The sequence below is a fragment of the Mytilus edulis genome, chromosome 4, assembly GCF_963676685.1.
Source record: "Mytilus edulis chromosome 4, xbMytEdul2.2, whole genome shotgun sequence".
Taxonomy (NCBI): Eukaryota; Metazoa; Mollusca; class Bivalvia; order Mytilida; family Mytilidae; genus Mytilus; species Mytilus edulis.
The window spans coordinates 26,036,604-26,050,637 of record NC_092347.1 but is presented as its reverse complement, the minus strand read 5'-3'; the positions used below and the strand labels follow the sequence as shown (position 1 = coordinate 26,050,637).

The 14,034-nt window shown below is 32.2% G+C and overlaps 1 protein-coding gene across 4 annotated transcripts in view; it reads left to right on the top strand.

The window, feature by feature from the left end:
* Nucleotides 1-3,510, top strand: part of LOC139519305 (transcription factor COE3-like) — a 30,831-nt gene extending 27,321 nt beyond the window's left edge. For 2 of the 4 annotated variants that reach the window (XM_071311283.1, XM_071311282.1), the window contains 2 exons: nt 1,342-1,538; nt 1,976-3,510. In XM_071311283.1, the coding sequence (XP_071167384.1) occupies nt 1,342-1,538; nt 1,976-1,981 (203 nt within the window). In that variant the 3' untranslated portion in view covers nt 1,982-3,510. The remainder of the gene's footprint in view (nt 1-1,341; nt 1,539-1,975) is intronic. The other 2 variants (XM_071311285.1, XM_071311284.1) reach the window with 1 other exon arrangement.
* Nucleotides 3,511-14,034: the final 10,524 nt, after the last annotated feature.

Genomic DNA, 14,034 nt, shown 5'->3' with positions numbered 1-14,034 from the left:
TATGATCGAGAAGTAAATTTTACGCATTTTGACATTATTTTTCTGAAATACATTGACATTTTTTGTGAGCTCGAAAGGAAATACACTATTGCAGAAAGTAAAAATAATAATTTAAATCCAAGAAGCCACTCGTTCTCCTTTTTAATCCCCAGCTCGTACAGCAGCATTGTTTATGTATACCTGTTCAATGGATGACAAATATTTTTAATGGTTAACTTAATTCATTTTATCGACTGCCTAAACCAGGGCAAAACCTTTAGGACAATTTACTCTTTATTTGATGAAAATGAAAGATATCAATTATAAACGACTCCATATTTTATAAGATGACATTAACCATTACAGATTATAAAATTATTGAAAATTCCAAACAATGGGATATCGTTTTAATCATTCAAAAATACATAAGCAATAATATCAGCTGTAGTATTTATTACCAATATTGTTCTTGGACGAAGACTTTCTATAAAAAACCTGTAAAACAGACTTGACTAAATGATAACAATAAATGCAAATTGCCATTTCAATAAATTAAGAATCTTGGGTCAATATTATCAATGTTGTTCAAACAAAATTATTTAGAATTTATTTGGTTTGAATACCGACACTATCTGTAGCATACAAATGTATTAACTATTGTATTAGAGAATAGAGGGGATCCCTTGTGTTTTGTGTTTTATTAGCTAGCAAACAAGTTTGTTAGTTAGGGAGAAATCATTAGGGAATCGTGATGACATTGGTCATTAACTAATACGGAAACTGTATTTATGACTTTAGGTTAAATATTGTGTTAGGGGTCGATACATTGTCACTAACTTCACACTATGGAAAGTATAAAAAATCTCATCAAATCCTAATATTTTGTCAAATGGTAGGCTCTAATAAATTGTCAATCAAGTCATGGTGGGGAAAAAGAAGGAAGGAAGGAACGAGCTTTTGTAGACTGTTAATTGAATTGATGTTATTATTTGAAAACAGTAACATCGGCGGTGTTTTTTTAATTTTTAATTTTGAAAAAGTATGAAGGTACTGACGGGGCAATAAAAAGAACATAGGTTGAAGGATAGAACATCTCTATGGAATAAATTTGAAATAGTTTTAAAACCAACCAATAATTATATCGAAAGTAAGCAGGTCACCTTTAGAGCTATGCAGACTGTCTCATGGCAAAAAGTTTATAATAAAACATGATGATAAAAGGTCCTGCACGAAAAAAACCAATATGCTATGTACCAGAGTTTTATTATAACTGTTGTGTTATCTGTAACTTTACGTTTATCTGTAGTGTTGTAGTTTGTTTGTCCTTTCCTCTTTTAACTGTTTTCTTTTTGTTTTCCACAGTTGCACCCTCACAATCACCCTCCCTGCCCCACTCTAACTCTCATGGCGGAAGTGGAATATTCTCATTTTCACCAGCCAATATGGTCCACGCGGTGAAACAGAAAAGTGCATTTTTCCCAGTGATGAGACCAGGTTCTGGTTATAGCCCACCTATGGCAAGTACTCTGCCCAATGGGTGGGCCCAGACAATGATAAATGTTAGTATATTTAGTTATAAATATTTTTCTTTCTTCAGTACATCTCACTTTTTATCAATGAACAAAGTATACCATGTTTATTTATTTATTTATCTGGTAAGAAATCAGAAGTTATCTCTTTTTATTTCTATAGTTTTCATCACTTAAGTGTTCTGTACATATTGGCTGCGTGTTTTCCGTTTCTCTTTTGCATGAAGCTAAACAAATATAATAAAAACTGTTCCTCATTTCTCATTAGCATGAAGCAAGAAAAATACAATAAAAGCTGTTCCTCTTAATATAACTCCTTTATAACCTCTCATAAAAATTAGCTGTTGCATGACCTTAACACACCTTTGTTTTTGTGAATTTTTGCCAGTACTAAACATTTATTTGTTGTTACTGTTGAAACTATAATAAATTTTCGTTTTCAAAGATTTTTTCTTTTTTGATTACAGGAATGAGTGGTATTGTAGGATCTCCATTTTCTGCAGTAAATCCTTTCGCTCTACCAACTTGTAATGGACAAACTTATGGTAGTTCGATAATTTCAGCTGCAAAATAATCAGATATGTGGACTTCAGTGGTTGGTCAGCATAAAAGGGACAAGTTTTTGTTAAGTCGGAGTGAGTTTCGCTTAATACTAATTCTACAAATGGCAAACGTGGAGTTACAGAACGGTTTGGAAGGTGAAAAGGTGTCTAAGAAGCAAATTGCCTTAAATGATATAACAAAATTTGCTCAGAAACAGTGCAACTGTAATCAAATGTCTCATTATATAGTCCATTTTTATGAACATATGCATGTAAATACACATATTTAAAGCAGTCTATGCTGTCAGATGTATGACATTTTTAAACCATATTTATAATTATATCTGAAAGAATATTGAAGATCAGTGCTAACTGTGTCGGACTTCTTGAGACATTTTCACTCAAATTTATTATTGTGATATTGTTTGAACAAATACTCCTAATGTATTTTTATGTTTATATTTATATTATGTATATTTTGTTGATATTTTGTCCTCTAGTCTTGCTAAACAAAGAGTGTCTAGTCAGTTTTACGTGTATTATTAATGTTATTTTTATTATGATCGTAATGTATGGCCAATTTTCATACAAAGTGCAATGAATATGTATATTAGCTTTTTGAATCTACAGTTAAATGAATGCCAATCTAGTCCGTTTTAATATTTGCATTATAACTGTTGAATACCCATTGGAATATTAATATAAGTTACATGAAAAAATGTCTCAATTGTCAAACAAAAAGAAAGTGTTAACATTGTTTCATTTTGATTTGAAAGGTGGTTGTGATTAGCTTCAACTTCAATTAGTTAAGCAAAGAGAGTCCCAGTAATCTTAAATATAATGCTTTTTCATTGCGTGTTTTCTTTATTATTTTTAGTTTTGTTAATACAATTCTTCCACACCAAGACAACTAAATTGAAGAAAAGTAAGAAAAATTAACAGATTCAAGTTAGTTTAATTTTCTTCCGTCCATAGTTCTTTCTGTCTTAAATGATTTGTAAGAATTACATATAATCTGAGCAGGACAAATACGATATGTATGTACATGTCACAGTTTTTGGCAAATTTGGTAAGAGTCTTATATAAAGTATTGAATTACTTATTCTAAAAAAATAGTAGATAGATCAATACATTAATTGAAGAATATTCATACCCAAATACCCAAATATTTCTTTGATTAACATTTTGAAAATGTTTATGAAGAGGTAAAGAGAATATATATTTCATTATCTCAAATCGAAATCTGCATTGAGATATATGTTACAATTTAGGTGTGTGAAATATTTTAGAATATGTAATGATTTCTGTTTTTTGCAATGTGAGCATATAGACTATTTTAATTTATTATAAGAAACCCATTGAAGACAGTACTCAGGATTCATAGTTTAACGTCACTGTCAGATGTCATTGTATACTTTAACAATTTTTATGGATACAAATTAAAGAAACAAAATATCTTATAGTGAGTCATATTTCTCTGTCAATTACATTATTTGAATTAAAACATGTACAACAAATATATAACACAACAACAAAAACATATATACTGAACGTTTATGAATTTAGACACAAAGATCCTATTGCTTTGGTCAAAAACATTGCACATGCATTATCTAGTACACTGTACATATATATATATACATATTTAAAACAACGCTATTACTAAACTTTATTTAAAAAAATACACGAATAACATATATCTTGAAAACTGTAGTTGTAAATACGCAAGTAACAACCAATCATAACACTTATGAAACAAGAAACTTTCACAACACTATTTAAGAGATCGGACGTTGTTTTACTTTGTTTGGTCTTATTTGAGTTTGGAGGAAGAAAATACCAAGAGAGCCGTGTAACACATAAGTTAGAAGAAAAAAACATGACAAGAACAAGAAAAAAACCAAAAGTCCACAAAACTTTACAAAGAAAACTATTGAGCATACAATGAAAAACCGGAAGTTTAAGGTAATCCAGGAGAATCATTAACTTCCGCCGTGATACTCCTAATTAAACGTTGATGATATAAGTCATGTATGGTAATTAGACATCAAACAATAGCTGATTAGTAAAACTATAAAACATCAACAAATTAATATGACTGAAAATGAAAATACAGATTTCTTTGACGAATGATAAAAAAGACGCCACCTGTTTTTTTTTATGAATTTACAATCACAATGTTCAAAATATACGAAACCCGAAAAATGTTTACCCTAGGCAAATTATCTATACCGGTGTTGGCCTTCCAGCTTATTTTATAAGAGCATCACTGACGAGATATGTGTAGACGAAACGCGCTTCAGACGACCAAATTATAAGCTGGTATCATATAAGAAATAAAACAAACATTGCAATATAAAATAACAAACACAAGTATTTCTGACAAAACGCCCATTCACTCAAGCTGTATTAGTGAATATTGACAAAAACAGTGTTGATCTTTCAATAGAATTTTCCTAAAGGGATTCCTAGTACGTTTTACGTCAAGTAAGGACTTTGAAAACCATTGAGAGTAAACACTGCCCTATTTCCAACTTTGTCGGTATGTGCATTAAATACCCGACAACATACTTTCCACCTTTCTTACTTAGAATTACCATATGTTGACATACTGTTTCCGTCTAAGAAATAAATCAAAAAAGGAATTACCAAAATATGAGAAAGTACACCAAGAATTCTAAATACTGAGATGTGTTTATATGGTTGCCAATAAGACAACTATCTAACTGACACCAACGTAAGAGGATGTTAACAATAAGAGTTCGCTATGCAACTTTCAACTATGAACAAAATCATAGTCATATAGTTATCTATAAAAGATCAAATCATGGTAATATGTGAAAAGTAAAATCACAAAAATACTAAACTCCAAGGAAAATTCAAAACGGAAAGTTCCTAATCAAATGGCAAAATCAGAAGCTTAAACACATCAAACGAATTGATAACAACTGTCATATTCCTGACTTGGTACAGATACTTTCTTATGTAGAAAAGGGTGTATTAAACCTAATTTTATAGCTAGATAAACCTCTCACTTGTATGATAGTCGCATCAAATACCATTATATTGATAACCATGTGCGAACAAAACAAACAGACATTATAGGTAAACATGTCAAAAATAGGGTTACAGCAGTACACATTGTGTTGTAATCTTAATCACTATATAAGCAAACAAATATGTAACAAAGATGTCCAAAAAGACATATAGACAAAGCATATTGTCAAAAAATGGAAGACAATAATACAAAAAAAGTACAGAGCCACGTCATATGAATCAAAGAAACACAAAAATGCATATAGATGTTCCGGACAATATGCGTATTTGGATCATATCCGTATAGTCATGGCTGGCCATATGGGTATGTATTCACGAAATCCAACCATACGCGGATGGTATGGGTAATTAACAAGTTTACTTTTAACATAGGTTATGATCCTTTTAGTTGTCACGTCATTAAAAAGACGCTATAAAAGGTCCTTGTATTATATTATAATAATAAAAAAGATGAACTAAACAAAAATAAGCAGTTTCATACAGTTAATTTAACTTACTTGTCAACAATATCGAAACACATTTTATACCTATGACCATTACTGTATTTGTTATTACGAGTGACTGGCAATATGTCGACTTGGGAAGATAACTTCTAAAATTTATTTATGACGAACTGTTAAACAAGTATCAAGGGTACCAGGATTATAATTTGATACACCAGACGCGCGTTTCGTCTACATAAGACTCATCAGTCCCGCTCAGATCAAAATAGTTATAAAGCCAAACAAGTACTAAGTTGAAGAGCATTGAGGACCCAAAATTCTATTCCTGGGATAAGAAATTCCTTAGTTTTTCGAAAAATTCAATGTTTTGTTACAGGAATTTTTTACAAATGACCATATAATTGATATTTATGTCAACACCGAAGTGCTGACTACTGGGCTGGTGATACCCTCGGGTACGAAACGTCATCCAGCAGTGGCATCGACCCAGTGGTGTACATATAAATCAAAGGTACCATGATTATAATTCAATACGCCAGACGCGCGTTTCGTCTACATAAAACTCATTAGTGACGCACATATCAAAATAGTTATAAAGTCAAACAAGTACAAACTTGAAGAGCATTGAGGACCCAAAATTCCAAAAAGTTGTGCCAAATACGGCTAATGTAATTCATTCCTGGGATAAGAAAAATCCTTAGTTTTTTGAAAAATTCAAATTTTTGTAACAGGAAATTTAAACAAATGACCAAATAATTGATATTCATGTCAACACCGAAGTGCTGACTACTTGGCTGGTGATACCCTCGGGGACGAAACGTCCACCAGCAGTGGCATCGACCAAGTGCTGTAAATAGTTTCGTCTACATAAGACTCATCAGTGACGCTCAGATCAAAATAGTTATAAAGCCAAACATCGGAATGGCCCAAGACCTTGATATCGCTTCATGCAGCTGCTAAGTAGGCTAGCTTTTCATTTACAAGCAAAAGATGCAAGGGATCGGGCAAATGCACTAACTAACTAAGGAATTAATATCTTATGTTAATATAGCATTTGAATTATAAAATTAATGGTTTTCATGTAACCATCATTGGTTTTTTTTTTAAAGATACAGTTTATTGTATTATTAAAACGTTTCTAATGCATATTTGAAAAAACCCCACCTATATGGTCTAAAAACTCAAATGGTCCATTCTGTTAATAAACAAACAAGTATATATTAACATGGTCCAACCATACACGTACGGTCGGACCATATGAGTATACGCATATGGTCATGACCGTACACGTCTGGTCCAAATACTCATATGATCCGGAACATAGACAAATTACATAGATATATGCGAAAACAAGAAACGGAAAACAAAAATGACACAACAAATACCAGCAATCGTTAAACTACAGGTTCCTGACTTGAAACAGGCACATAAAAAATGTGGCGGGGTTAAACATGGTTTGAAAGCTCAATCATCCCTTTAAATTAACTGCCACATTGGCGTGACAGGAAAGATAAGCTCAAACTGTAAAAATTAGTAGTAAAGGTCTAGACTTATCAAATCGACATAGTCATTTTTTCAAAGACTAAAATGAATGTTCATATCTAACGAATCCAATGTAGAGATGCCATAAACAACCCAAAGCCATCTGTGTTAGTACCGATATAGACCATTTTCAAAGGTCATACTATAATGCTAAACTGATAACCTTTCGGATGATCTCATCCATATTTGCGGGCTCTGTAATATCGCTTTTGTAATAACATTTCTTCGGTCAAATTTTCTGCATCTGTGAAAAAATAAGTTTTAGTAATTTGTTCTAACGAAATCTTTTATATAATAATTTATCAACTCAATATGTTTACGTTCATTGTATCGGTACTGAAACTGGGTCTTCTCAGTTCCATTTCAGTTACCTGTCCTACCTGTTTTCTCTGACATCGTTTCTCTTCTAATCTTCAGTGATAATATTCACTGTTCTTATTGTTTTACACCAGAAATATTTCGACAATAAATGTCTGTTCAGAGATACAAGAGGTCGAACACTGTAAAACTCAAAAGGAATAGCAAAATCCAGGCGAGAATCAGAGCTTTGTAAACCTAGGGAGGTATATTCCTTAATAAAAAATGATTTTCAAAATTTTGTGACAGCAAAGTTCAATAACATATTATCCATTTTTCAGGCCAATACCCAATAACTGGCTACTGCACTGTAAACTGGTTCATCAACTTTAGGGTCAGCCACTGGTATCTTAAATATACGTAATTTACACACCCTGAAGTTTTGAAAAGTTGCTTTTATATTGACCTATTTTTATTTTGGAGCATCTGATATCTACTGTTTGATTGAGTTCCAATGTAGTTTTCTGGGAAGAGTTTTGTGAACCTTTGTAGTTTTTTCTTCTTATTTTGTCACGGTGCTAATTCTTTATCTCTTACTTCTGGTATTTTATTACCCTCTTGATATTATAGGTATTGTAATAATTGGTAGTAACATTAGAATTTACAGAAGATATGTCCTTTCTTAAGTGTTATATTTTAAATTTTATATTGAAGTGTTATTGTTATACTCCGTTCAATAGTCAGAGATTAACATCAACTAGGCTGTAGAAGAGGGGCGAAATAATCAGAGAGACAGTCAAGCTCATAGATTGAAAATAAACTGACAACGCCATGGCTAAAAAATAAAAACAAAAACAAACAAATAATAAATAAACACAGCATAGAAAACTAAAGATTAAGCAACACGAAACCCACCAACAACTGGGGTGATCTCAGGTGCTCCGGAAGGGTAAGCAGATCCTGCTCCACATGTGTCAACTGTAGCATATGATTCGCAGTCAGAAAGAAACACATATAGGCTGTAATTCAGAATTCTGACCCTGGTATGAAGGAACACCATTCGGACTGTAAAACAAGATTCTGACGCTGGTAAGGAGGAAATACCAGGTTCTAAAGGGGTCTAATTTAAAGACTTGAAGAGCACATACCATATTTATCGGAAAATATGGTATGTGCTCTGATAATATAACAACAATACTTCAATACAAAATTCAAAATTCGAAATGCAACACTCAAGAAAGGACATATCTTGATAACTGTAGCTGTAAATTCTAAAGTTACTACCAATTCTTAAACAAATTAAACAAGAAACTTATGTGAATTATAGCATTGAGATGCAACGTAGTTAAACAACAGATTGTTAGAAATGGTTGAAAAAGTTTGTTTTTGGAGGACGATAATATCAAGAGGGTAATAAAATACCAGAAGTAAGAGATAAAGAATTAACACCGTGACAAAATAAGAAGAAAAAACTACGAAAGTTCACAAAACTCTTCCCAGAAAACTACATAACCCAAAAGTTAATGAACCAGTGTAATGTAAAAAAAAGCCTCTTCCTTTTTCAAAAAAAAAGTTCATCGGAAGTTACCAAGAATTTATTGATAAATATTCAGTGCCGATGATTTGAATAATTAAAGTTTAACTGATGAGAGTGAAGAAATATCGTATAAATACACGTTATAGTGGTGGAATCTGTTTCTCTAATAATTTGTATCCTTACTTTTCAAAGATTTGTAGAAAATTGTGTAGTTTTTATGTTACGTCATCAGACATAGTCGCCTATTTTCATGACTTCACAATAGGAAAATTCAGAAGAAATCAAGAAAAATTTGACGCTGAAATTCAATGTTGACCAATCATTTGTCGAGAACAGATATTTCAATAGTGAGGAGAAATGTAAAAATAGCACAAAAATTAGAGAATCTCGGTACTGACTTTGATTATCATCTTAATTACTTGTTCTTTTATTTGTTTCCGTACCTTATTTTGTAAATTATTAACCTTTACCGTTTAATTTTTTTTTTGTAATATCCTTTTGGCCTTATCGGTACTTGTGATACCCCCCAAAATGTGTTGTTGTTCTGTTGTCCCTTTTTTTTTATGTATTCTTGTCTTTCATTTTTGCTTATATGCTTTGTCTATACAAATATTTATCTTTGTTGATTTCTTGTTGTTTTTATAGTGATTATAAGATTATAAATAAACTCATCATAGATACCAGGACTAAATTTTATTTATACGCCAGACGCGCGTTTCGTCTACAAAAGTCTCATCAGTGACGCTCGAATCCAAAAAAGTTAAAAAAAAAAAAAAAAAAAAAAAAAAAAAGCCAAATAAAGTACGAAGTTGAAGAGCATAGAGATCCAAAATTTCTAAAAGTGTTTCAAAATACAGCTAAGGTAATCTATGCCTACACAATGTTGACTCTTGAACCCGGTTTTTTCTAACGTTTTGGCATATAATGTCTGTTTGTTTTGATCTCACACTGTTTTGGGACTCTCGTACAAGTGAGAAGTTTAGCTAGCTATAAAACCAATTTTAACCCACCATATTCTACATAAGGAAATTCCTGTACCGCGTCCATTCGTTTGAAGAGCTTTTGATTTTGCCATTTGAAAAGGGACTGTCCGATTTGAATTTTTCCTTGGAGTTTTGTATTTTTGTTATTTTATTTTTAACCAATTGTCAAAATCAATTTCTCAACACTGATATACCTCTGTGCATTGTATATTGCGCTTGCTTTATTTACAACCACTGGGTCAATGTCACTGCTGGTGGAGTTTTTATTCCCCGGGGATATCACCAGGCCATTAGCAAGCACTTCTGTGTTGACTAGAAGTATCATTGATATGGTAATAATTATAAATTAAATGTTTACAAAACTTTAAAGGAGTAGGTCCAGTAAGACCCCTTTTTGGCCCCAAAATATAGCAGTTTTACAAAATTGTTAAAATGTAAACTTTTAGTTATTTATTGGATAGTAGAATGGTGCTGCTACATAAATATGGGCTGTTTTTGACAATACAATGCACATATATTGGGTACTAGCACCATTAAGTCATGCTAAATTACTGAAATCTTAACAATTCCAGCATTTTACTTAAATTTTAGACGGTTTCCGTGTAAAACGAAAGTGGCCGCATTCGTGTTCATCCAAAATATTGAAATGGAAGTTGTATTTAATGATAATACATAACATATATAAAGATTAAGGATGAACACGGATGCGGCCACTTTCGTTTTTGAAAAGTGGTCAAAATCTTTCGTCAGATAAAACTGAAATTTGAGGCCAAAATCGGTCCTTACCGGACCTACTCCTTTTAGAAATACTAAGGCAGTTCTACCTCAGGAATAGATTACTTAAGCTGAATTTCGCAAATTTTAAGGAATTGTTGGTCCTCAATTCTGTTCAACTTCGTACCTTATTTTGTCTTTTTGTAGACGAAACGCGCGTCTGGCGCAAATACAAAATTTCAATCCTGGTATCTTGATGACTTTATTAATGTATCTCAATTGAAACGTTACGCTGGTGCATGGGACGTGCATATTTCACAAAAACTTCTCCAACAGAGTTACGAAGAATGACGACTGAATAAGTTTTAAGGTGATCATCAAGAATTCGTTGACCGATTATGTTTCTCTGCTCATTTTTTGCATTCCTCAGTAAAGGCGTCTTATTTCACCGATTGTGACACCTTGACGGAGTTTGAAATCTTTTTCGCATGGTGGGCGAAGCATGCATTGTACGAGACGCTTAATCTCTTAACGCATTTGGTTTGTCGAACTCCTTTTGGAGATTAATCCATTCCCTCTGCTTTTGTTTGTTAAATTAATATGTCTTCTCAGTAATAATTTATGAGATTTAAATATCGGTAAACTACTGTTGCCTAAATCTACAATACAACATTAAAAATCACTTATGTTAGGGATTAAAGGGCCCCAAATTAATACAACTTACTTTACTGTTTTACTCATTATTTAAGGCCATGCAGTTATCTGTAATTGTTTACATCCACCTCATTTGAACCCTAGTGGATGGTTGTCTCGTTGTAAATGATCCCACATCTTCTCATCTTATGTACACTATGTAATGATGTGATATCTTTAGGGTAATTTCGCAACAGGTGTACGAAACCTGGAAAATGTTATATGGAGAAGAAAGTTTGAACACAACCTTTGATTGTTTCAGTGTATCTATGACTAAACTTGTTAGAAATGCATTGACGTGCCAATTTTCGTCCGTTTGTCTTTACAGATATTCTATTTGAAAATCGTTTTTATATCACTTTACATGCTGCACGCTACATTTGCAAATTATATAAACTTTATTTATAAGGTATTGTTCCGAATGCAATAACTGAACCAGCAACTAAACGGTAATGGACAGAGGACAACTGGATTGGCGCTACACAAGTAAAACGGTCGCCGGCACGAAATGGTTGACCCAAACCCACGTGTCTAAATTCGCAATAAACATTATTCGCGGACTAACATATTTTTAAGATACCAGGAAAGTGGTCCGACTGAACATATTCGTTTTCTACTATGTGACATGGCAGGAAACGTTAACCTCGTCCGCCATCGATCAGCATGGATTCCATGCGATCATCTGCGTTTTTCATCTGTTGGCAATCATAGCACTTATATTCGTATTTCGTTATTCGAACACCGGTAAACTCATGTTGCCTTTTATCAAATAGTTCATAAGAATTATCTATTAGTACTCAAGAGTATAACAGGAATCGCGAAAATATTGGGCAATACAATAGACACATGAATAGACCACAGCCACCACAATCACCAACTCATTCGAAAAAGTAGACGAACAAAGACAAATAACATCATGTTCCTGTGTTTGAGGAAGAATTTGAATACGCTGCTACACAGGATTGACTTTGTTCGGGATGTTGTATGCATGCTTTAATGGTTTTGTCTCTGGTCTAACTCTTACTGAACTGAAGTACAAAAGCAAATCTCTCAGAGCTATTGAATATTTATTCAAAGGGCATTAACTCTTACTTTATTTTTAATGTATTATTTGGTGTTATTTTCACGATAGGGAAATACCTTATATGTGTTTTTCTAATTTTATTTGCCAAATGTTTAAAATCAAATGTGATTTCTTTTTCAGATAAAGAGACAACATTTAGAAGAAACAGATTTTTTCTTTAACATGCTTGGTATTATGTGTTTTAAGAAATGAAGATAATTAAGAACTAGACTCAACAATTGACTTTTGTCGTCAATATTCATAAGAATGATTATGCCTTTAAAACCAGATTTGATTAAGGCTTAGACTTGCAGATTGAACAGACACGTCAATTAATTAAATCGTTTTACACTTTCTATTTTGAAAAAAATAATTGCTTAAAATACAATTAAAGTCGCAAACGTCCTAAGAAACAGACAGATATTCTCTTCCCAATTATGTTTATTCTCAAGATTCCATAATTGTAGCACACTGACTTAAATAAGAAAATGCCTGTACCAAATCAGGAATATGACAGTTGTTCTCCAATCGTTTGATACGTTTGAGCTTTTGATTTTGCAATTTGAATACGGACTTTTCGTTTTGGAGTTTGGTATTTTTACAACTTAACAAAACCTAATATGAAGAGTAATCTCTCTCTATCGTTCCCTGATTCTCATTTTTGTTACTTCTGCATCAACACAAGCAACGAAAATAACATACAATACTGTAAACCATTGACCAACAAACATGTTTTCAAAAAGAAAAAAAACATTTCAAATTTAAGAAACATCTGTGACTCTGATATTGCTTTTCTACCTCAAGAATAGATTACCTTAGCTGTATTTGCCAAACTTTTAGGAATTTTTGGTCCTCAATGTTCTTCAACTTTGTACTTTATTTGGCTTTTTTTATCTTTTTTTATTCGAGAGATACTGATGAGTCTTTTGAAGACGAAGCGCGCGTCTGAAGCATATACAAAATTTCAATTATGGTATCTATGATGAGTTTAACTAAACTAAAAGTAAGAACATCAAATCTTATTTGGAGGAAAATAACCTTTCAAACACAAATTTAAAAAATGATACACGATGGGAGATACAGTTCCCTCAGACATCAGGTCTGTAAGATTCCTATAATTTAGGACAACTATATTAAATTTATATAAAAAAAAAAGTAAAAAAAGTAATATAGCGTAGACATGAAAAGAGGGAATATCTAAATTAAAACAATGGACAGATAATTTCCTCCAAAATTTCACACAGTAGCTTCTTAATAGGAAGAAAAAGAAGGGTATTAACATTAATCTTTAACCTCTCTTTCCACTATATAGATGATCTCTAACCTAATAATTTAAAGTTTGGTGACTAACGGTTGAATGTATCTATCCAATCCAACTTGAGATAAAGGATATAACAGATACAGTTAAATTTACCTCAAATCTTGACTTAAATCTAGAAATTGACAAAAAGGGTCGATTGAAAACAAAACTTTACAACAAAAGAAGATGATTTAAGCTTTCCAATTGTTAACTTTACATTCCTATGTTGTAATATTTCAGCAGATCCTGCATACTGACTATATATCTCTCAGTTGATAATATGTGTTACGGCTTGTATTTCCTATCGTAATTTACTTGATAGAGGTTAACTGGTCACAACCAATGAAACGATCTA